Source organism: Lepeophtheirus salmonis, chromosome 1 (assembly GCF_016086655.4).
Source record: "Lepeophtheirus salmonis chromosome 1, UVic_Lsal_1.4, whole genome shotgun sequence".
NCBI classification, from domain to species: Eukaryota; Metazoa; Arthropoda; class Copepoda; order Siphonostomatoida; family Caligidae; genus Lepeophtheirus; species Lepeophtheirus salmonis.
Window position 1 is genome coordinate 17,537,902 of NC_052131.2, and position 23,459 is coordinate 17,561,360.

The following is a 23,459-nucleotide window of genomic DNA, read 5'->3' on the forward strand; positions in this document are numbered from 1 at the left end:
TAAGTTATCTTGAATAAAGTTCCTATAAAATGTGCCTAATCAAACAAAAAAAAATCTAGTAAAATGAAGGATCATATATGGAAACTGTTATGTATTCGTGACTCCTTTCATACCTTTCTCATCTTTTATATATTATTTTTATTTAATATATGTATAAAGTACTATCCTCATTATTATTCTTATAAATAGCCATGAATTATGTATGTTTGTCAGAGTAGTAATGATCATATATTAATAAGAATATATACGTGTTCCTATTAAATTACATCGTTGCTTTATTCCTCCACGTCTCTTCTCTCCTCATTTCTCTCGGTCATTCTGGATTCCTTTATTTAATTGTCTGTGTTCCTCAACGTTCGTCAAGACACAACAAAAACTAATATTTTTTTAGATTGTTTTATATTATTATAGCAAAAAATAAAAAATACGCCTAATGTTACAACTTCAAAAGATTTTATCTAATAAAAAAAAGTTCGATTTTGATTGATTATTTCAGTTTAACTTTTAATTTTCTCATATAACATTTAATAAATAAGTAATGTAAGACACCGTGAAAATGTTTCAAAATTAAATATAATCAAGTCGATTATTTGACTGATTGTAATAAGAAATTAATGTTTTATAAGTAAGAAGATTAACTCCAATTTAAAGATGTTTCGTATACAATGTATTTGATTTGTATTTATTTATTAGATGTAAATAATTTAATCGCCATAATTAAATATAATTTATAAGCTTTTCTTGACTTCTATTTACTTTCTCAAACATAATTAGACTATAAATGTTTATAATGAAAAAACTACCTTTAAAAATTCGGAAAGGAAAAACGTTTTTAGTAATAATTTACTTAATTTAGTAGTACCATGTGTCTCACTCCCACTTTCTCATCGTGCTCTTTTTGCCTTTACAAAAATATCAACTCTCAACATAAGATAAGGAGCCTATGACTGGGGTGACCGGAGAATTGGATTTGTTTAAAAAAAATTAAACTAAAGAAACTAAATTATAATTTTTTTATTTTATAGAATGATAAACATAAAAATTAAGAAGAGGTTCTAAAGGCTTAAACCCCCCACCCCTTCCTTCAGACGCTCCTGTATTCATATATCATCCAAAGGATATCGAGTGTTAAATCGATGAAAGAAAAATTCTTCAACTTTTTCTTTTTCTCTGAGTGTTTCTTGAACACGCAGAAGTTAGTAGAAGAGTTGTTTGGATGCCGAGGGGGTTGAAAAATAAAAGCAACATTATTGATCAAATTAATCCCCCTAGTTTGATGATATTAAAAGGTCTTTACTCTTTGCTCCATGCACGCTAACAAATATTTTTTCTTTAGTTATTTTTGATTCTAGTTCCTTACAACCCCTCTACAATAGGGAATTTGTAGTTTTCATGTGTAGAAATACATGATTCATAAAATATTTACAATTCAAAGAGAAGCTATAAAGTAACTAAGGGGTGGATCGTAAAGGGACTAAAAAGTAAATTAGAGAGAAGACTGCATTTGATCAACTTACGCTCTAGGACGGAACCAAATTATATTTATTATGACTACAATAGGTAAATCATAGAAGAAAACTACAGGAATAACAACAAAAAAGAAGGCCTCCATTCGTGTAAATATATGTGTGTGTTGCTTTAATGCCCGTTAAGCTTCTTTTTTTTAAACGTTGAGAAAGGATTGTCGTGTGACTTGTCCTTCTCTTGCTCTACTAATATATTTTTTATCTATATCAACAATCCATAATACATATTCTATAATATATATATATTAATACGATGGTTGAAGTTCAATTTATGCGAGTGTATAATTATACTCCCAAAAAGTCAGAGGGTATTCTGATTTATTGGTTATGGAGTTGAAGCATGATGCCAGGAACAATGAGCCCACCACCGAGACAACCAGGATCCAAGTGGCCTGGATTTCTGGTCAATCGCTCAGGTTTGCCATTCGACGATTTAACATGGAATGAACTTTGGGAATTTGCAGCTCATTTGTTCCCTGAAAGTAAACAATCTTTTGAGGTAATCCATCCCTTTATGAGGATGAAAAGTTCTTTTAGTATATAATTTGGCTAATGATATGCTCAAATTTTTATTGGTATACAGTAAATCTACGTAAATACTATAAATTAATTATCATGTTCTAATTTTAGGAGATTAAATCAGCTCCTCAGCTTCAAGAAGTCCCCTTTCCTAATCCTCCTCGTATTTCCCACACCAATATACACAAAAGACCTGTTCAATACATCCACAAGGTTCAAGAGTATCTCAATAAATTGACATACAACCATACAGGCACACAATTCTTCGAAACACGTCCTAATAGCTCCATGATCACCTTGAATGAAACATCCAAGGCAATCATACGAGAAGGTCTCCCCATTAAATGTATGGAGGCCGTGATACTCTCAGTTCATTTGACAAATGGCGTTCCTGCTCTTGGGCGATTTCCGCTCAATTTCAAATCAGAAATGATTATGAAAATAAATAAAAATCAGGTCTGCCTCCTAAAAAAAATGACCTCAAATCCCATGATTTTCATTACATACTTTTGTTTTTCAGAGGTATTTTTACCACGTTGTGCTCGGATTAACTCTTGGTAATCGTTTTGGTACAATAGGACTGAGTCGAAGAGATAATCTTATGGATAAAAGTCTTACATACACTTCACTTGCTGACCTTATTGATGAATTTGAGGAGAGTTATCGAAATAATGGTCACAAATTACTTAAGGTGAGAATTGGGCACCTAGTCTCTCATGATCCATATTCAATTAGTTCCATCCCTTGGAAGGGAATGACTATATATCCACCATCAGAAGACGAAACAGAGATGCGGAATAAGATTGAGAAATATTCTCGTGGGCTTAAAAGCTCCTTAAGGATTCGTTAATATTCTATGTGATAAAATATTTATAGTTTTATTTTTTACTGTCAATTAAATCATAATAAATATTCTGCTTCATTATTACTAATGATATTGTTAATTATATGAGGTATTTTTGTCAAATGTATACGTAGTTGATTGCTAATTTTAATTCCCCTTCAATTGAGGAAAAAGAGGATTATCTCTTCTCCTTTCATTGATACACTCAACTTCTGATGAATAGGCTGATAGTCTCGAGGAAATTATTTTAAATCTCCGATTATCATAAAAACAGTTTGGCTCGTAGGGTCTTAATGTCGCAGCCTCATCCAGACTTTCTTCATCCTCTTCCTCTAGTTTTCTAGTAATTGTTTGACTTGAAAGCATTCTTTCCACTTCTATGCTCTTTTTAAAAACATTTTTACCAAACGTGTTCCGGGCATTCCACAGATTTGTCGAAAACTTCCAACCTTTTTATAAGTAAGAAATAAATTATTCAAAAAAAAATCTTACAATTAGTTATAATGACAGACGTCTGAGCAGGGAGTAATTGAGTGACGGAGGGCTAACCTATTTTGTTTACCCTAAAGATGTACCCCCCCCTATCATCAATCTTCTCTGTGAGCGGGCGCTTTGTCGAAAACCTTATTGCCGAAAGCCACTTTACTATTTTATTAGTATTTCCACTATTTTACAGAACAGACACTTTGCCCCCAAAAAATAATAAATATAATTGATGATGATTCATACTGCAATACTACATATGTAATTAGGATTTCCATGCATTTTACAACAATTTTAAAGCATAAAATGTTTAATTATTTGTCACTAATTGCAATGATTATATATTGATTAATTTCGTTATAAGGATGCTTCAACAGTTGGCTATAACCACTATTAGAACAAAGATCATGAAAGCTGTCCAATAGTTAGTCAAACAAACAAATTAAAAAGATAAAAATTGTTTAAAGAAGATCGAGAAGAAGTCAATAAATCAATCAATGGACAATGCGAAAGAATCAATCTTTTTATCGAATCTGTTGGAGCTCCTATGTATCTGGTAAAGTCCTGATTAACATTCCTTTGTAACGAAGATGTATCTAACCTTATAATTATTAAGATATGTTCGTCATTATTGTAGTCTAATCGATAACGACATTTTATTGCAACATGACTCAAGATCAAATATATTTATTATTTTTTTCGGCAAAGTGTCTTCCTGGCAATAATGTTTCCGGCAAAGTGACCTAGAATAATTCTGTTCATATGTTTTTTGCTACATTTTTACTGTCTATAAACTTAGTTATTCATGGTTTATGAGATATGTTTCTCTAAATATAAAATTAGAAGCACTAATATCCTACAAAATTATTCAGCTGAATTTATTTCTACGAAATCTCATTTTTTATGTCTCAGATTATAACGAAATTTCAAGCCTTGTAAATATTGTTTACTTTATTGGTGGATAGATATATCGTTTATTCTATTTTCAAAAAAGAGAAAAATATTGTTGCAGGAGTATGCTTAGTCATGGAATTATAGAATCTAGAATTCGATGGCTCAGCTCATCAAATGATTTAACCATTTCAATAGATGAAAATATAAATCATCCTCAGATTGATTTGTTTTTGAATAAATTCAATAGAGGTGGTTTTATGCTCCTCACAGTTTTCAATGTTGTGTGCATGTTGGGATATTGTTAAAGTTGGAATTGGTATTAGCAAACCGTAGAAATGAGATGAGTAATATTAAATGAAGGATTTACAGTACTTGTGATGAGGATCATGTAATAATTGAATATTCCATGGATGAGTGATATATTAATGGTGTCATTTTTGGCTAATTTAGTACAAATGACTAAAATATAAATATTCTGATGCACATTTTAAAGTTTAAATACCTAGAGTTATATACCTCACAAATACATGATAACCATGTAGCTTTAATGGATCTAAATAAAATGATTGCAGCAATGAATAGTTTGTAATTAGAATGATGAATGTTGTAATCAAAAAATGCATTTTTTAGATGAAAAAATTGCAACTTGTACAGACGACACAACCTCCAAACTCAAAAAATATTTGATAGTGATACTGATGCTATAAGAAAAACATGTAGTTACAGCTGCACTCGAGGAAATATCGGTGAGTCAAGAAAATGAGGGATGTACACAGAGGGTGGCTGGAGGAGCTGTAGCCCACGCCTCAGATTAAGGAATTTTTGTTTTTCATTAGAAAATTTAATATCTGATTTTTTTTTCCAAAAATTTATTATTTGGTCCGATGGTCTAATCTTGTATTTCTATAAGCCTTAGGCTACTCTAAAATAATCACTTATACTATTATAGCTCAATTCTCGAAAATTTAAGAAAATTATATTATTTATTTTGTTGAAATAGCTAAATCGGTTATGACGACTATTGTATCTATCTATTTTTACAGTTCTATCCCATTGTTACTTATTAGTGTATTGTTACGGGCAATGTGCAAAATGCTCAGACAATCTATCAAATTTCCAATACAGAGGACAATGGTCATTTAAACTTCATGTACAATTTCAGGTGAAATGATTGTGGGTAATTTGATTATAAACAATTCATTGCAAACAATTTCATCATTAAGGATTTGATTAAGATACGATTTCATTGGAAGCAATTTGATAATCTATTGCAGGGATCTACAACCTGTGGCCTAATGTATAGGTGTGGCCCACTACTCATTCTCAACTCCAAGTAGTATTTTTTAGCAATTTTGTTACAATATCATTAAAACGCGTAGAACGCTTATAATACTTACAAAAATTGTGCCTCTTTTATATTTGGTCTCAAATTGTTTTAAATTTGTATTCGATAGTTTTGTTTTATATAGCTATTTTTAAGAAATTTAACTTAATAATTTCTGCATACCATTAAATTATTTCAAGTGACAATGCAGCCCATACATTAAAAGTTTAGACATCCCTGATCTAGTACATTTTCATTGAAATTTATATTGTCTTCAGACAATTAAAGATAAGAAATTGTCACAAGAGCAAATTATACCCCGGCCAAAATGTTGTTTAGGTGGACAGCTGGTCTCTAAGGGGGATCAAACCCTATTGCCACAACTATCCTGAGTATCAAAGATCATTTTTAATATCCTATGATACACCCCAGCACACAGGTTGTGCAAGTCAACCACTGGTCCAAAAGGTGTATTATTACCTACCACCACCACTCTCTAAGCATCATAGATCCCTTTCAGTATCTTATAATACACCCCACCCACGGCTTATGCAAAAGAACTGCAGGTTCAAGAACTATATCATTACCCGCTGCCACCGCTTCCCTGAGAATGAAGGACTCCTTTTCGTTTCCTTTAATACAACCCAGCCCTTTGGGTTGTGCAAGTGAGCCACTGGTCGAAAATGTGGGTTATTAGCCAACATCACCACTTCATTGAGCATTAAGGCCCCCTTCAAATAGTCAATAATAGACATCGGCCAATGGGTTGTGCAAGTTAACTTTTCCATGAAAATCCCAATCACTCACAATCTCAGGAATCATATGAGAGAGCAAATGGAGACATTCAATACATTCTTATCAGGTTTTGATCCCCCACATAGAAAGTGTGGGTGGGGTGGATTATAGGTAATCAAAAGGGGTCCTTGATGCTCAAGGATACAGTGGCGGTGGGTAATGATCCACCTTGTGGACCAGTGGGTCACTTGCGGTACCCTTGGACAGGGGTTCTTTACAATATATTAGAAGGGGTCCTTTATAATCAGGATAGTGGTGGCGACAGGTCTTTATCCTCCTTACGGGTATATCTGAACAACCTGTTGGCCGCGGTATATTTTGCTAAATTGAATTGAATCTCTCGTGACAATTTCTTATGATACAATAGTTTGATTCTATTAATACAATATAAATTTCAATGAAAATAAACTTAAGTATCAAATTGCTTGCAATGAAATTGTAAGATAATCAAATCCTTAATGAGCAAATTGCTTAGCAATGAATTGTTTAATATCAAATTACCCACAATCATTTAACCTGACTACGTAAATGATGTTAAAATGGCCATTGATCACTCTACTGGGAATTTTATAGATTGCCCGGGCATTTTGTACATTGACCGTAACATATCTTATAGAAAAGCACAATATGATAGATCCATAGTTATGAACCTTTAATAACTCTTAAAGTGCAAATTACCCTTTTCCCGAAGTTCTTCCTTTGTAAAGCCCGCTTGTCTAATAGCATTAAGTATAACGCCTTTAGATTTGGGATTTATGTGTCGAATGACTTCGCCAATACGTATTAGAGCCACTTGATATCTCTCCGAAAGTAAATCCTTCTCTTCTGGGTACAATATATCATGAAGTAATGGGATAAGTTGCCCACCAGAGAGATAACTCAGTACTCTACGAGCCGTGATTTCAATGTCTAAACGATTCTTGGCAGATAAAAAGTAAGGGGTAGATATTTTTTGTATAATAAATTAATTGAGGTGAATATATATACTACTTTGTCCGTTAATCCTCGATGAATCCAGGCTTTAAGAGAGGGCGAGTGACGTATGACTGCATTTAATTTTTCGAGCTTTTTTTTACCATTTCCCATGGGAAGATCCTCTTTCTCTCCATCATTTAAAATATCTTCTAGCATCTATTATTTAATTAAGAAACTCTTTAATATACACGAAAGGGAATGAGCTATAATTAGTTTTTTGATGGTGTCTGTAGTAAAACAATTGTTTTAATTTTTAGCTACTGCATGTATGTGTCTAAGTGCATTTATGTATATAGCATGTTTAAGAAATATTAAAATTACAATTACAAGTGAGTAGGTGTAAAATTATCATTTACTCATGCAACACAATCAAAAATGTCATTTTTCCAAGGTCAAGTTTACTTAATTATTAAAATGAAGTTCGAAACTTTGTTCATTCAAAGAAAAACTTTAATATTTGTTGAGTTTTATATAAACTAATAAGAAACAGATTATTGCAAAAGAGCAATTACTAATTCAACATTCAGAGCACTAACAAGGGGAAGAAAATGTATAATGAATTCATAAACCAATCATTAAAATTTTGATATTTTGTGACCTACAGTTCTCCTTCATAATTATTTTAAGCTATAGCGATGTTAGATCATACGCTCATTTTATAAGATAATAGAGCATTTTTACTGACGTTATAAGTTGCATCATAATTGAAGTCATTTTGGTGGCTCAAAGTTGATATTTTGAATACATAAAATGGACAAATTTCCAGTAAATCTTCATAAATGGCTGTATAAATAAAAAAAGACTTAACATTTGTAATGAGAACTACTTGATGCAAAGGATAAACACTGATATTTGAATTAAATAAAGTAGTATGCACTAAAAATAGGGAAATTTGTACAATTTCTTTAAATCGATTTCGGAACGAGAAAAGGTGGATAATTAGAGAGTAATATATTTCCATTGTAATCGTTAATTTTTATCTACAACACGGAAATAAGAGTGCATTAACATATTATTTATACATTTTAAAGTATTTTAAGATATATAATAAAACTAAGTATTCGATTCATAAAAAATTATAGACGTTAAGATTTAAGTTCATTTATTTATTCTCAATATTATAGAAAAAGGGATTTCATTGTTATAAAAACTGGTTGTTTAAGCCCCAAAAGGGGCAAAATCAACAATGCTGACGTCATGTGAAAACGCTCTGTAGAGTTTATTGTTTTTCTTTTAATTTTAATGAGTGCTTCTTTTAGAGTTATACACTTAATTTTTGTGTATTCTAAAGATTAATAGATCTAAATTATAATATGAAACGATTAAAATTAAAAAGTAGATATTATAATTCAAACCTTAAATAGAATGATGATATATTATGCAACTTACAGTGAGTACTTCATTATCCCGAAAGGGGATGGTTAATTACCTTGTTCGTTTCCCCACCAGACAACAAATATAAAAAATCCCTTAGAGCAGTTTTAATCTGTTGAGTTTCCTCTGGATCTGAATTTTGAATCCAATGGCTCCACTTTACTCTGCTATTAGGCATAGTTAAGACCAAATTTCGAAATCTACGAAGTGTTTTTTCATCCATTTTATATATTTGATTCTTCTAGATGAATTGAACTTAATAATTAATTAAGGATTTATGAAAGGAAAGCCTTTTTTGTGATTGTGGTGGTTTATACCTTAAAGATGTCATGTTGAAATTAATAGTAGGTATATTATGTATGTATAACATGTAAGCGCATACACATTTCAATATTAAAATAGCACATACAATGGCTTAAATGATACTTCTCATCTCAGAAAGATAAACATTTATTTCCTTCGATATTAAATTACATTATACAATGCTATCATTTTCAATAAATTCATACTTATATTATCTTTGGAAGCGCTTTTCAGTCAATATTTGAAATGCTCTTTCGATTCAGCACAGTTATTTGTTTTTTACTCACACTTAAAAATAATACTTTATCCCTTCAACAAGTGTTTAAACAAATTGCAGATGTGCCCAAGTCCTCCTCACTCCTCCAGGCAACCACATTTAAAAAATATGAACGCTCAACTCGATTTCGAAGAAATATGTATATATTATATATTGATCATGTAATTAAAAAGTACAATTCTTATTTACTCTTTGCACATACCTAGAGTACCCATTCAACGTAGGAAAATCATTTTCTGGACAAATGAGTCAACTGAGAGAGAGTTTCGCAAAGAAGTTATTCGAGAGCTAGAACTCAATTGTCATCATTGGTTCCTATCATCCTCATCTTTAAGAAACATTAAATGTGCCAAATGGACTTCTCACAAGGACAAAGAGGATACAAATGATGACGCAGGCAGTATGTTTGATTTTCTAACTTCGGATCCGAGTAATGGGGATGCTATTTACGGGGATAAAAAAATACAGAGAGTAGAAAAAATTAAAAACGATGGAATTATGATCGATTTATTTTAACCACAACTATAGAGGATGATTATAATAGTAACATATAACATAAAGAAACAATTAATTATAAAATAAAGATATCTAAAGTTTCATAACTAATAATTAAAATAGTAGATATATTCATGATAGATTTTATTAAATTATAATTATAATGGAATCCGTATGAATTACCCCGAATAATATTTTCTTTTATTTTCTAGAAAAATAGAGTAGTAGAAATAGTAATAATAATAATAATGCCTCAAAATTGTAAATTATGAAACGACCCGCCATAATGACTCGAATTAATATTTCCTCGGAATGTTAGTAGTTCATTGAGGTAAAATAAATGTGAACAAAAAGAAAGAAAACCCATGAATTAAATTAGAAAAGTACGAATTACATATGTTTTAAATAGACGCTGATGATGAGTTATTAGGTAATTATTTACAGTAGAGGCACAATAGACTCACTCACTCAACAGCTCATTCCTGAACAGCACAAATATTACTATTCCCATTTGTATGACTAGGTGATTTTTTGTGCTGTTGAAGAGAGGGAGGGGACGATGGAAGGGGATTACATAAAACTATTTGAACTAAGTGGTTTTTCCCTCCTGAGATTTTGATAAAATCCTCTATAAACCCCCAATTTAATTCTTCTGCGAGTATCCCGAGATTTTCCTTGTTCTCATAGCAACAAGCAAGAAGAGATGGAAATAAAATCCTCTTGAGGGATGGTTGACAAAAGTAAGGAAAAGGAAGGATGCATAACTGTTGCAAAATCGAAGGCTGATTCCCTGATTTGACAATCAATTGATTATCCTTATGTCTTGCTGCAAAATAACCAACTAAAATAATGATTTCGTGTAACAAAACAACTTGATCCTCTTGAGCCAAACAGTACCATAGTAAGTAACTTGCAATATGGCGGAATTCTAGGGAGATTCCTTCAGATCCAAGAACAACCTGAACCATTTCTAAATTTGTTCTAACCATTCGATGAAGGAGACGAGATGCTGCAAAGGCAACTTTTAGGATATGCTCTGGAAGTTTTATTACGGGATCAGAAGTATCTCTTGGAGGACGATCCTGATGAAGCAAGATTCCATATAACATAGATACAAGGCCGACTAAATCTGTGTATCGTAGAGAAGTAAATAAACAAGTAGGATCCTCAATAATCGCAGTGGGATTGTCAGGGAAAATAACTTCTTCCACGACAGATATGAGTGAAGATAAAAATCTTAGTGTTGACAATATGAATTCACCTACTTCGGGTTTATTATCAATGGAGTCTTGAACTTTGTGAAAATATCCGGCGAGTTGATCTACAATACCTATATTAATGATATAAGTTATTTGATCTTGGATTCGGGCAATCCATTCAGTCTTGTCACCCTGACGACGCTTGGCCAAAGGTGTCAATTCATTTAGACAGCTCGTTAACAAATCTAAAATTGACTGAGCTACTGGCTCAACAATTGGCCAATCAGGCAAATGATGAAAGTCATTGTCAATGTCATCATTTTTTACCAGGCCCTCGGGCATAAGAAGATCCAACCTTTCTCTCAATATTTCCACTATAAGAATTAAACTATTGGACATGAGAACATATTCAGTATTAGAATCATGCTCAACACAGGCCTCAGACCATATTTTAGCCACACAACAAATAGATTTAAGTGGGATAAAGCAGGAGTTTTTTTGTTCTGCAAGACAATTAAATATTTTTGTTAGGTATGAAAATCCTTGAAAATGATAAAAAGCTGACTGATCAGAAGCGTCTCTTTTTTCAAATGACCTGGATATTTCCCCTAAAGACCGGTCGAGACCCGATAAAGAACTATTAGGCCAGGAGCCTTTTCCTTGAGAATTTAAGAGTTTCTCAATTTCCTTTAGTGCACGACCTATTTTTGCTCTATTAGGAGATGATGAAGAGGATGCAGTAAAAGATGAGTTTTTATTGAAATTCTTCTCACACTCAATACCTCTTGTCAAGAGCCGATTTTTAATCTTTTTAGCCTTTTTCTTCATTGATTTAGATCTTTCTTTCTTTAAATATATTTTGGGATCCAGCTCGTTATCTCCAGCATCAACAATTCGGGTTATATTACAGTTTTGGATCTCTTCCTTTGATAAGAGTCTACCTTCATTTGTCTTATTAACATTTTCTGTATGCAATTTCCCCCTAATATGAGATTGTAACTGCACTTCATTTAGAATAAGAACGCTGCAAATCTCGCATTTCTTCTTAGGGTCATACGGCTGAAGACGTGGTACAGATGAGTCATCATCCTTGAGTCCACGTTGAACTGACAATTCAAAGGCTTTGGTCCGAATGAGTTCAAGTCTTTCTTTATGGCGTTTAGCTACTATTTCTTGTTTCAAAGCAATCTTTTCTTGAAGTTCTTCCTTCATATCTTGCTCAGCTGCTCTGACTGTGCTAAGTCGTTCCTCTCTATCCCGTGCCTTTTCCCCTCGCTGCCTCGATTCTGTCTTTACGAAGTTGCTTTTGCTCTACCTCAATTCGTTCTTCTCGAGTACGTATCCTTTCTTTCAGTCTTTCCACATCCTTTATACGTTTGAGTTCTATTTTTCTTCTTTTTTCCTCGGCTCGAGCCTCTTTTGCCTCCCTTTGCTCAGCTTTTTTAGCTCTTTCCTCAGCCAATTCAGCTAAGCGCCCCTCACATTTCTCATCAGATGTTTGATTATGAGCCATAACTTCAATTCGTGCATTTTGAGCTTGAAGTTCATTGATAAAAGCAATTTCTTTCAGCTTTGCATCTTCTTCATGCGCTTTTTTTTCTTATCCCTTCGATATGCTCCTGTCTTTTTACTTCAGCTTTTTTCATTTTATCCAATATCATTTCCAAACGCTCATTGATCAACTGTTCTTTTTTTGCCATCACTTCTAGAATACGATCATTTAAAGCTGACAATTTAGCTGCTTTTTCTTCTTGAAACTTTGAACGTCGAGCTTGAGCCCGAATTTGTTTCTCTTGGTGTGCTTTGAAAGCCTCATGAGGTTCTTTTTTTCGAGCAGGACTAGATAACTTCTCATGGAGTTGAATAGCTCGGCCTAATGTGAATATATAAATTAGTATGAAATGTATGCTAGACATGATTAAATAACTTACCAGGATATCGTGCAGACTCCATTTGATCTTCTAATTCAATCTGTTCAACCCATGATAGACCTTCGAAAGAAATAGGCGGAGTATTGGTAGAAGCTGCAGTCATGGATGAAGAAACAACTTCATTCGTCGAAGATGCAGAATCTGATCTCTTGTCCACATCTGTATCTCCATCTGTATCTTCAGTCAATTCAGCCTTTTCTGTTTCAATTATTTCTCGAACCAAATATTCCTCTTCTTGCTCAGCTTCAGCTATTGCAACTTCTTTCCTTGCAATAGCAACATTGAGGCTCTCATTATGAGCTCTTACAGATTCCTCAGTTAACTGCTTGATCTGAATTTTATCTATAGTTTTTCCACAACCATTTTCATTCGAGAAACTTCCTTCATTTACTTTTCCTAAGGAATTAGAAGACATTAATTTGTCTTTGTTTGAAGAATTCACTTTCGAGACAACGGGTTTTCTATTAAAGGAATTGGCTTTCTTGATTTTGACATTATTAACCGCTTTGTTTTCCTTTTCATCATCTTCTGGCTCTTCAGAGAGTAAACAGGGTAAAGAAGCTGCAGAAGATGGTAATCTAAAGCGTGATTTGGCATTATAGGAGCTGACTTTTTTGTCTAAGGGAGCATTTTGAGAAGAACACATCAATGAATTTCGGGATCGACTCTTAGATTTGACAGTTTTCCAACCATATTCCTCCTCACTCGCTGATTTTTTTACTTTAGCTTCACCCGTCAAGTTATCAACTGATCCCGTTACGGGTTCTTGTGATCCTTTTACAGTCTCCGCCCAACTCCTAATGGAACTAGAGGAATGAACAGATGAATTAGATCCGAAGGATGGAGCATTTCTACGAAAACTCGAAGTTGGACGAACAAGATTGGAAATGGAACGTACGGGTCCAGAACGATTTTTTAGCGTGTGTTTTTCAACGTTTGTTTTTAAACTAGATGGATTTTTTATAGTTTGACGTGCAACCAATGATACACGTTGATTTTTTGGTGAAATAACATTAGTAGTTTTAGATTTGGTTGACGCATTTATAGTTTGTTTAGAGGGATTCAAAATTGCACCATTGGACGACGAAGGAGGTTTGAATACAGGTTTCAATGATTTATTAACAGCTAATAACGGGGAAGAGGTTGTATTTGCGGTTCTTTTTACAATTGAAGTTCGGGGACGAGTTATGATGGATGAACGAGGTGTCTTAGAAACAAGGGTACATGATTTTGAGTCATCAGTCTTAGAAATGGATGGACTGACTTTGGTACCTTCCGGTTTTGAGGTCGCTGTGGGAGATTTAATAGATAGTCTATTATTTCCATCTTCATTTTTATCTGAACTTGAAGATTTCGATAGGGGAACAATTTTAGAAACAGAAACTGTTTTGGAGTCCTCATTCTTTGTTTTAGAATTTTTGAGCTCCTCGGATTTTGTCTGATTTTTGACGCTAAGTGATTGAGTAGAAGAGTTCTTGCAGTTTTCTAACTTTGCTACTCCTTTAGAATCGGAGGATTTCAGTGGTTTGGAATTTGAAATACATACTTTAGTATAATCACATGTAGAAGATGATTTGGTATGATCTACATTATTTTTGCTCTTGGATGATTCTGTAAACTTTGAATCTCCAGGTGGCTTGATGTCCAAAGTCTTTTCGTTCTTATTTTCAGATATGTGTATTTGATTAGACGACGTATAAGATTCTTTGCCCGAGTTTCCATTGTAAGTACTATCATTATGAGTTGTAATGGAAGTTATTGGATTAGAAATGGAAGACTTGGAATTATTCTCAGAAGTCTTGGCTTGATTACTTTGTTCATCAGAACAGGACTGTTTACTATTAAATTGATTTTTTTTATGCAGATTATCAATTAGAGGAGGGATGACTTGTAGTTCTTGCTCAGGACTAAGCACTTCTTTAATGACCTCAGCTGTCTCCATCACTCTTTTGGAGGTGATGAGTAGAGAGTTATATGGCTTGGGTGAGTGGGATGTTTTTCTAACTTCCCACGTGAGAGATTGAGGACGATTAGGTGGAGGCGTATTTTCATAGTCCCAGTTGAGTTTGAGCCAATCAGTGAGATTCTTGAAATCACGAACATAATTTTCTAAAATAAGCACGACTTCTTTGGCAGCAGGAATGGAGTCGTCCGCCTCACAAGTGATGTAGAGGTCGTCCACAGCTCTTCGAAGGTTTTGAAACAGAAAGGCCCAGTAGCGTGCCTGAGTAATGAAAGAAAAGTAGTTCCAAGATAGATGGATTAGTTGATTTTACCTGCAAATCCGACTTTTTGTCCCTTCCGACAGAGGCCGATCGGATACGAGTCCTTGGATGACTACTCATGATCCTAAGAGCAGGTATTAATATTAGAATGCACACCTATGTGACAAGGACTCCAAAGACCTAAAAGTCGCTCCTTGTCATGGATTAAGTTCACAATATTTTGGAGTCGGATCTTTGATGCAACATGTCCAGGACCAAGAGTAATGTAATGTAGTAAGTCACTGACAAGTACGTAAATCTTCAGTTCCGACCCAGGTTAGTTGATAGGGAAGGATGTTTAATTTGTGAATTGACTCGATTCATCCACTAGCTGGATGGCAAAGAGTATTAAAGACCACTTTTTGTATTTATTTGTTATTTACAAGAAATGACGTCATTGTTCTCCAATTAGAACAAGCAACGACACTACTCACTTAATTCACAACCAGTCCACCACAAAGGAGCTGAGTATTAAAAGGAAGAAAAAAAAGCACTCCCTTAGAGTAATTTTACTCATTTTCCTTCAGCCATTCCTCAGATTGAATCCCTTATATTAATGTTGTGTACAGGTTGCAATTAATTCGTTTTAATATCCATTATTTAATTACAACATTGATCATTCTAATTATCAACTATTAACTGATACTATCATTTCATTTTAATCTATTAAAATAACTAGGTATTATGACTAATATATCACTGGGGATTTGAGCTATATATTGCTCCATACATTTTAGTCATTTGTATTAAAATAACTAAAAAATTACATTTTTAATATATGGAACATCTATAAAATAATCAATTATTACATTATCCTCATCCCAAGTACTTAGTGTGACCAAATTAGAGTTTGTACGAAAGATGATACTTCTGGGGGCATAGTCTTGTGAAGCATTTACACCATTACTATGAATGCATACAAAAGTAAAAATCAAATGAAATTGCATAAATGGGATTACTTCGAGAGCATTTAGAGCAACTTCGAATGAATATGGGGCTATCAAGGGATGATCAATGGCTTATGTCTTGGTGCGAGCACCTGAGACTTTTTGAGTAGTCACTGAATCTAGGAAAATCTTCATTAGCAAACCAGATGTGCAGTCCATTGATCTGTAGCTGTTGTGATGCTTTATTGTGTGAAAAGCCAGGGTACTCTGTAACCGTAACAGAAGTGTTGATTTTACTCACAAATAGTATGGTATTTGAATCTACGAGCTCTCTCCTCTTGCTTCGGTTTTGTGTTTTGCAGAGTGTAGATGAGCTTCCAAATCGTTGCCACCTTTATTTACAACTTACACGTAAGTGCATGTAATATACTCAACTTCCGAAGAATCATGGGCGAGGCAAAAACATTAGTTCGTCCGTGAACTTAAACACAAATATTCGACTAAGCAAAAAAAAAAAAAATTATGACGAGGCAAAAAACCGGACGTTTTTGGAATCCCTACCGAACGCATTTATTAGGTCTCGAAAAGTGGACATGTCCAGGGGAAAGAGGACGTCTGGTCACCCTACAACTACAACAAATCCTTCATTAACAATTATTCATCTCTTTTTTGATTGCAACTTGTATAAAATCGCAACTTGTACACAACATATATATATTGAATATATCCATGGAGTACTCTTACTTTTTTCCTTGCCAAGGTCATAAGAATTTTATCTTACTACTGCTATTTTTTTATCCTTCTCCATTACGAATCACATACCAAGAATGAGATCGTTTGTGAATATATCTCCTTTTGATAATTAGAGTACATATTGAATCTCTTAATTTAAATTATTAAATTCATATATAAAATATCCAATAATATCATTGTCGTCATCCCAGAGGTTGTTGTTATTTTTTCGATTATATTTTGCTGTTTCAAACTTACGGTAGCTATTATGTGGTTAAAGAATGACTGATAATTCAATTTTCTTGAGTGAGTGACTCATATAATATAATAATATATAACTACTTAATATTATTGATTTAACAAACATAAAATACTTGATTTTAATCTCTATTAAATATTTAATAATATTGTTTTCTATCATGGTGTCTACGTTGTTGGACGTTCACAGTACAGAGTGTGGTAAGGTCAATATTCCTTCATATTGATATTATAATATAACACTGTTTTTTTTTTTTTTTTTTTTTTTTGAATGAAGAAGGCATTTTCCTTATTTTACATTTAACAATAATATTAAGCGAATGGTTGGAAATGAGAGCAAGTGAAACTCCGTAGTAGGCGCCTAGTCTTTGTTACTTGTTATAAGTTATAACATATAGTACTACATAATTACTTATCATGATAATGATAAGAGAATGATCGAAATGAAAGTTGAAACATGTGCACAATTATATGAATATATCGTTTCTATATACTATTACTTCATGATGGTTCAACGGTTTTCTTTTTCTTTTTAAAAGAATCTATTTATACAGTAATGCCTAGGAATACGAGGTAGATTCCGAGCAAAAATTGGGATTGACATGCGAAATTTTATTGAGATATGGCCTGGCCGAGAGTTGGCGATGTAAGACAAGAGCCATTTCAAGCTTTCAATTTTTTAAACTTATTTCTTAAGCAATAAATTGATTTTACTTACAAACTCGGAATTAATATAATTCGTAGGTCAAGGAATTACTAGTTTATATAAAAGTATGTTAAGCGAATTTCGTTATTTTACAAACGACGAGGAGAAGGAATGGATTTCACTCCCTGTCTGAGAATAAGTTGTTCTGTCACGAAATATAATAGCATAATTATATTGTAATACTAATAGTTTATATTGAACAATCATGTTAACAATGAATCCGAAGAGTAGTGAAACTTAATATTATTTTTTTTTTTTTGAAATTCTACGGATCTAAGTTTTAAGAGTCCACAGGTTGTGTTTTTTATGTATGACCACTAATTGGGAGATAGCTAGTCGTTAAATAATAATAGTAATGCAGTGCTACGAAAAATCATTTGATATGCTCATAAATAGCAGGATATGAGTGGGTCGTAGGTGCAGCTCCTAGTGTTTCTTTTACGTTAACTACACTCTCATGATTAGGGATTTGATAATTGTTTAAATCCTCTTGAGTGCAAATCAAAGAGAATATATTATTGGCGACATTTGAAAGATGATCTCAGATCACGATATAAACTATAGTACTCCTTGCTCACTAGTACGTTTGAATTTACAAAATAGGGAGGCATAATTAAGAACATACATATCTTGTAAGTTACTCTGACTTTAACTATTTTTTTAATATATACTCATGAGGATTTCGAAAATCCCTACTCGAGAGTAATTTTATAAAAAAAATCATAATCTATGTGATTAAACAAACTTTATATGGAGCAAAATCATGAATCATGATCTACATAATATATATCTTCTAAAGAAAATAAGGTTATAAAAAGTATGGACGCTTCGGTTGCCACATGAACGATGAAGGACGAGTCAAAATGGAATGAAATAAAAAGATAAGTATTGCATAGGCTTCAAATTTATAATATAATACTTCAGTGTAGTCAAGCGTAAACCGTAGTAGAAGTAGTAAAGGAACTACAAACCACTAGTAGTCACTACTCAAGCTCAGGAGCAGTTACAAAGAGAAGAGTGGAAGAATAAATATGAAACGTAAAAAGTAACCTCATGAAAATAACATAAAATGTAAGAAGGGAAAAAGAAAGAGAGAAAGAGAGCTAGACGTACGATCGAGGGAATAACGAAGAAAAAAAGAATACAAAGCTGTTGAAAGCTGCATACGCTGCTACTAACGCTGCTGCTACTTGCTTTGAATTGAGTCCATTCACTAATCACTACATCTAGGCACAGACTCTCATTCTGAGTAGTGTTTGCCATTCTGTAGTGTATTGGAGTGAGGAAGGGGAACCTTTCTCGAGGAGCAGAGAAGTATGAGTTCGGATCTCTGGCTGAGAATGCGTCGAGAGGAGGCTGAGCAGTTTCATAGTTTGGTCAAAATGCATCTCAGCTTCCTTTTGCACCTCAACACGGATGACTGCGATTGCTCCTTTGTCCTATCTAGTGCTAGTACAGTCCCTCTACAGGATTTTGCTCGAAAAAAATCCTCTGGAGCAGTGAGTAGCATGTGCCAATGAATCAAATGAATGACGTTATTATATTTTGTTTCTATCTTTCTTAGGGCCTCTTTTCTACGACACCCAAAAGACTTCGCAGAGGAGTCATGGATGGGCTTCCACTCACAATGGAAGGTGTTTGCCAGATCTATCAGCTCATTCTCTATCTTTCTTCCAAAGATCGCATCACGACAGAGGGTATCTTCAGGAAACACGGAAGGTCTGTCTCCATTCCCCATAGTCATACTAATCATTAATTGCACATTATCCTTTCCATATAATTACATTACCTCTTTTTCCTATCCTTTGCAGTCTCAAAAAGGCCCAGTCGTTGAGAGAAAGACTCAATAAGGGACTATCTATGGATTTGGACGATAATGAATTCAGTGTCCACGAAGTGGCATCTGTCTTTAAAGGCTTCTTGGCAGATCTTCCGGAGCCACTTCTTACAGACTCCTACTATGGAGCTCATGTTCAAGTCACTTCATTAGAAGATGACGTAAAGAAAGTACAGTGTCTTCAGCTTCTATTCCTCCTCATTCCAGAGCCCAATTATCGCCTCCTCAAGGATACGCTTTCTTTTCTTCATAAAGTTTCTCTTCATGAAGATAGGAATAAAATGTCATCCTCCAATCTTGGAACCGTATTCTCTACTCACGTTCTTTGTCCACGTAAACTCTCTGCTGAAGCACTCAAATCCAATCATGTTTTACTCACAAAATCCGTTTCATTCATGATTGAAAAAGCACCTCAACTCTTTGAAATTCCCTCGCAACTTATGACAGATATTAAAATGTATTGGAACCAAAGAAAATGCAATGCATCCATTCCGACTATTGTTCATCAAAGTCCTCCTGGATCTCCAGTTGTGAATACTGTCTTTACTTTTGTTGATCGTCAAGCGACTAAAGAAGTATCAAAAGATTCTAGTACTGATACAGCTCTAGCAGCTCTTTATGCCCACGTACAAACTCTTCCTGAGTCTGCACAAAAAAAGAAACTAATTCAGAGATTAAATGAGGCCAATGGCTGTGGTACGCCGGGGAGAAATACACCCACATTGCAAGGAAACAATAAGAAAACCCGAGGGCTTAGGCATGGAGGTGGGTTAGCTCTTAAAAGCCTGTTAACTCCTAAGCGTTCCAATGTAAAAGAAGATGCTGTTTCTGGTCGTATTGGATCCTATAGTTTTTCAACACCCTTTAAAAACTCTGCAACGTCTCAACTTCACTCATTCAAGAGGCAAAATTCAGCCAACGCAGTTTCTCCCAATGTAACACCATGCACCAATCAAAAACTGTTATCGCCCCAGTCTTCTCCGGCAATTTTAGTTTCACCACAAACTTTAGAGGCAGCAATTAATGCAACTCCTAACATGGGGTCTCTAATGAGTGATTACTATCCTAAAACCATAGGTACACCCACTGGATTGAAAGCCCCAACCATCGACTTAAATTCGCCTTCAACTCCCAAGTGTGTTCCACCTATTCCTGTTCGTGTGAGTTCTTTACCTCAAGAGGATAACAAGGATCCCTCTCCGATTACTAGCGTTGCTATGAAAATGCCTTCTGATATGCAAGAAACTCTTATGACGCCAAGGTGTAGAAGGCCGGTAATGGCCATTATCAATGAATCCAGAGATAGTCCTTGCCAACCATCTAAGTATAACGAAGATGAACCTTATAACTCTCCTCTATTTGATGATAATGACTCTGCTATAATTTCCTCCTCCTCATCTTCCTCCAACTGTGATGAATCTGATCGATATTTTGAATCTCTTGAAGATGAGGATGACGAAACTGATCGCTCCCTTTTGCCAGAGTTCAAAAAATATATAGAGGAAAAAGTTGCTTCCAAGGTCGACATGGATTTTAATAATCACGATAATGACAATAATGAAATAACCAGAGGCAATATAAATCCATCGTTGATATCCCAAGAAGCAGATGAACTTCTTAATGGGGAGATGCAGCTCTCTGAGTCTATGAAGATGGTCCTAGACGGCCATGATCCTGAACAAAATAATAAAGGAATTGAGCCTAGTGTTTTAGAGCCAGTTGATGTGGATGACAATTCCGAATTTCCCAATGATGAAAATATCCTTGACCCAATGACTCCAAAATCTCAACGAAAAAGGCGTTCCTTGACAGAAAAGTCTACAAATAATCCTCTTACACCCTCGAATAAGTCGATTAATCCTAAAAGTATTTACTTTGAAACTGATCTCTAAGGATCGATCTCTTTTTTTTTTTTGCTTTTGATAGATCATTGTTCCATAAATTTCCGCATGTTGAAGAACTTTTTTATTATTTCCCTTTGAATGAAATGGACGTTAATTTTATGTATGAGAGCTACCGATCATATTTGGTGTTGGTCAAATTTGATTTGATATTGCTTTTCCAGTTGGCTTGAAGCCTATGTCTTCATTCTTCCTAGTCCTTAACTTTTAACTAAAACCAAGATAGATCGGATGACGAACACACTACTCTTCTACATGCTTCCTAATTCTACTATTTTTCTACTCAACTCAACTCTACTCTTACTTTAGAACAACAGCAAGAACTACTATCGCTATAACTACACTCACTTGATTACCTCTTATTCCGTCTCAAATTATTTGTTGCAATAAGACCTTCTATTTTTATATATACAATTTATATATGATGAAGTTATATATATATACCTATTATATCCATCTCTATATCCCCAAGTTTTATTTTCTTTATTTTCGGATTCCCCTTCTTCTAATGTAATAATTCCAGTGCAACTCTTCTTTTTTTATACATAATACATACATACATATTATTTTATATAAATTGATTATCATGTATAGATTATTATTATTAATGGAGCTAAAACATGAAATCTCTAAATTGCACATTTAAATAAATAAATTCATTTCATTTTTATTCTTCACTTACCTAACTAGATACAAATACCCTTTTTGCAAGTGTTCCTCCAGTTCACTCTCGGTGCAGTCCTGCATATCAGTCCTAAAAACTTATAAAGTTCGCTCCTTGACGACATCATTCAGCTGTATTCATTCTTTTTAAATAAGTTCTAGTACTAACAGTTCGAAGGACTGATAGGACCAGTCTTAAGACCAAGGTTAAAAGAAATAACAGGATGGACCGTCATGTAATCAGGCTTGCTAGAATTTTCAATCTGATGTATTGTACCGACTGCTGGGGAAGACAGGCAGATTTTGACAAAACACGCAATCACTCATAGTTTATGACGTCACTGTTACTAGAATTTTCAATTTCTTGTATCGTACCGACTACTGGGCAGGAAAAACAGATTTTGACAAAACACGCAACCACTGGACCAATGTTAATAGAAATACGTTCATAACGCATGTACAACTGATATTTGACTTCCACCACGCTTTTAATATTGACGTCATAGCGTACGAGTGGTTGCGTGTTTTCTCCAAATCAGTTTTTTCTGCCCAACAGTTGATATTTGAAATCATTAAAAATTTTTTCTAAGAGAAAAATATCCCTCTTGCTAAAATTTTTGGTGTCCAATAGATGGTGTATCACCCGTAATAGGTCGTCAACGTGGCTTCGTTAGTTTCTTGAAAATCCTTACCTGTTGTACTTACAGTGCTTAAATAATTAGCTGGCCGCAGCATTTGATAGTAAAAAATCTTTGTGGTCGACTTGACAAATAAATTAATACTAATATCAAAGACATATATCCTAAATTCAGGACTGTTTCCACAGCTTGGCATTGATAATTATGAAGAGCTTAAACGTTTATTGCTACACAATGAAGCTACATGGCTATCAAAAGAAAAATTCCTAAAACTTTTTTATTCCTTTTTCGACTCTAAAACTGGGCTCTGTGATGATCTAAAAACATCAAGGATGACATTGCTTATTGCAAGGTATATTCACAAAATTCAATGAAATTATTTTTCAGTTGCAAGGAAATTATACCAATCATTTCTAAGTTAGATATGTTATCTCCACCTTCTTGTCCTTAAACAGGAGTAGGAGTATTACTTGTAGGAGCAAGTTATTCAAACGAAATTTAGCTCGTCATGAACTTAACCATTTTCCAAGCCACTGTGAATTGAATATAAAAAAAAAACATATCAGATTATCACCTTCAAGTGTATTGTACTCTCCTGGAAGAGTTGCAGAGATACATGTCTGAAAGATATCAG

At 33.9% G+C, this 23,459-nt stretch overlaps 4 protein-coding genes across 4 annotated transcripts; 2 read left to right on the forward strand and 2 right to left on the reverse strand.

The window, feature by feature from the left end:
• The first annotated feature begins 1,371 nt into the window (after positions 1-1,371).
• Positions 1,372-2,989, forward strand: LOC121119367 (tubulinyl-Tyr carboxypeptidase 2). The gene is made up of 3 exons (XM_040714019.2): positions 1,372-2,025; positions 2,157-2,501; positions 2,566-2,989. Exons 1-3 carry the CDS (start codon positions 1,867-1,869, stop codon positions 2,893-2,895), a joined length of 834 nt encoding a protein of 277 aa, XP_040569953.1. The 5' UTR covers positions 1,372-1,866; the 3' UTR covers positions 2,896-2,989.
• On the reverse strand, positions 2,901-9,051 carry LOC121119376 (uncharacterized). Its single transcript, XM_071888646.1, has 4 exons — positions 8,790-9,051; positions 7,376-7,516; positions 7,064-7,304; positions 2,901-3,338 (listed from the first exon to the last, which is right to left on the reverse strand). Exons 1-4 carry the CDS (start codon positions 8,955-8,957, stop codon positions 3,037-3,039), a joined length of 852 nt encoding a protein of 283 aa, XP_071744747.1. The 5' UTR covers positions 8,958-9,051; the 3' UTR covers positions 2,901-3,036.
• A 754-nt stretch (positions 9,052-9,805) lies between these two features.
• Positions 9,806-16,592, reverse strand: LOC121119357 (uncharacterized). Its single transcript, XM_040714009.2, is given in 5 exon segments — positions 9,806-12,277; positions 12,279-12,608; positions 12,610-12,881; positions 12,940-15,163; positions 15,216-16,592. Coding segments are annotated over 5 exon segments (4,887 nt in total). The 5' UTR covers positions 15,285-16,592; the 3' UTR covers positions 9,806-10,285.
• Positions 16,593-17,228: 636 nt separating this feature from the next.
• On the forward strand, positions 17,229-22,188 carry LOC121119391 (uncharacterized). Its single transcript, XM_040714052.2, has 5 exons — positions 17,229-17,281; positions 17,358-19,285; positions 19,351-19,505; positions 19,598-21,489; positions 21,550-22,188. The coding sequence occupies exons 2-5, from the start codon at positions 19,103-19,105 to the stop codon at positions 21,603-21,605; spliced, it is 2,286 nt and encodes a 761-aa protein (XP_040569986.1). The 5' UTR covers positions 17,229-17,281; positions 17,358-19,102; the 3' UTR covers positions 21,606-22,188.
• Positions 22,189-23,459: the final 1,271 nt, after the last annotated feature.

Bases quoted from the DNA above. Each gene is read 5' to 3' on its own strand.
- LOC121119367 (XM_040714019.2), top strand. From the start codon at position 1,867: ATGATGCCAGGAACAATGAGCCCACCACCGAGACAACCAGGATCCAAG. The intron at 2,026-2,156 runs GTAATCCATCCC...TTCTAATTTTAG, and splicing joins AAAGTAAACAATCTTTTGAG to GAGATTAAATCAGCTCCTCA. The intron at 2,502-2,565 runs GTCTGCCTCCTA...TTTGTTTTTCAG, and splicing joins TGAAAATAAATAAAAATCAG to AGGTATTTTTACCACGTTGT.
- LOC121119376 (XM_071888646.1), bottom strand. From the start codon at position 8,957: ATGGATGAAAAAACACTTCGTAGATTTCGAAATTTGGTCTTAACTATG. The intron at 7,517-8,789 runs GTAATTAACCAT...ATTAAATAATAG, and splicing joins CTGGTGGGGAAACGAACAAG to ATGCTAGAAGATATTTTAAA. The intron at 3,339-7,063 runs GTAATTTGCACT...ACTTATAAAAAG, and splicing joins GGAAGAACTTCGGGAAAAGG to GTTGGAAGTTTTCGACAAAT.
- LOC121119391 (XM_040714052.2), top strand. From the start codon at position 19,103: ATGAGTTCGGATCTCTGGCTGAGAATGCGTCGAGAGGAGGCTGAGCAG. The intron at 19,286-19,350 runs GTGAGTAGCATG...TATCTTTCTTAG, and splicing joins GAAAAAAATCCTCTGGAGCA to GGCCTCTTTTCTACGACACC. The intron at 19,506-19,597 runs GTCTGTCTCCAT...TATCCTTTGCAG, and splicing joins ATCTTCAGGAAACACGGAAG to TCTCAAAAAGGCCCAGTCGT.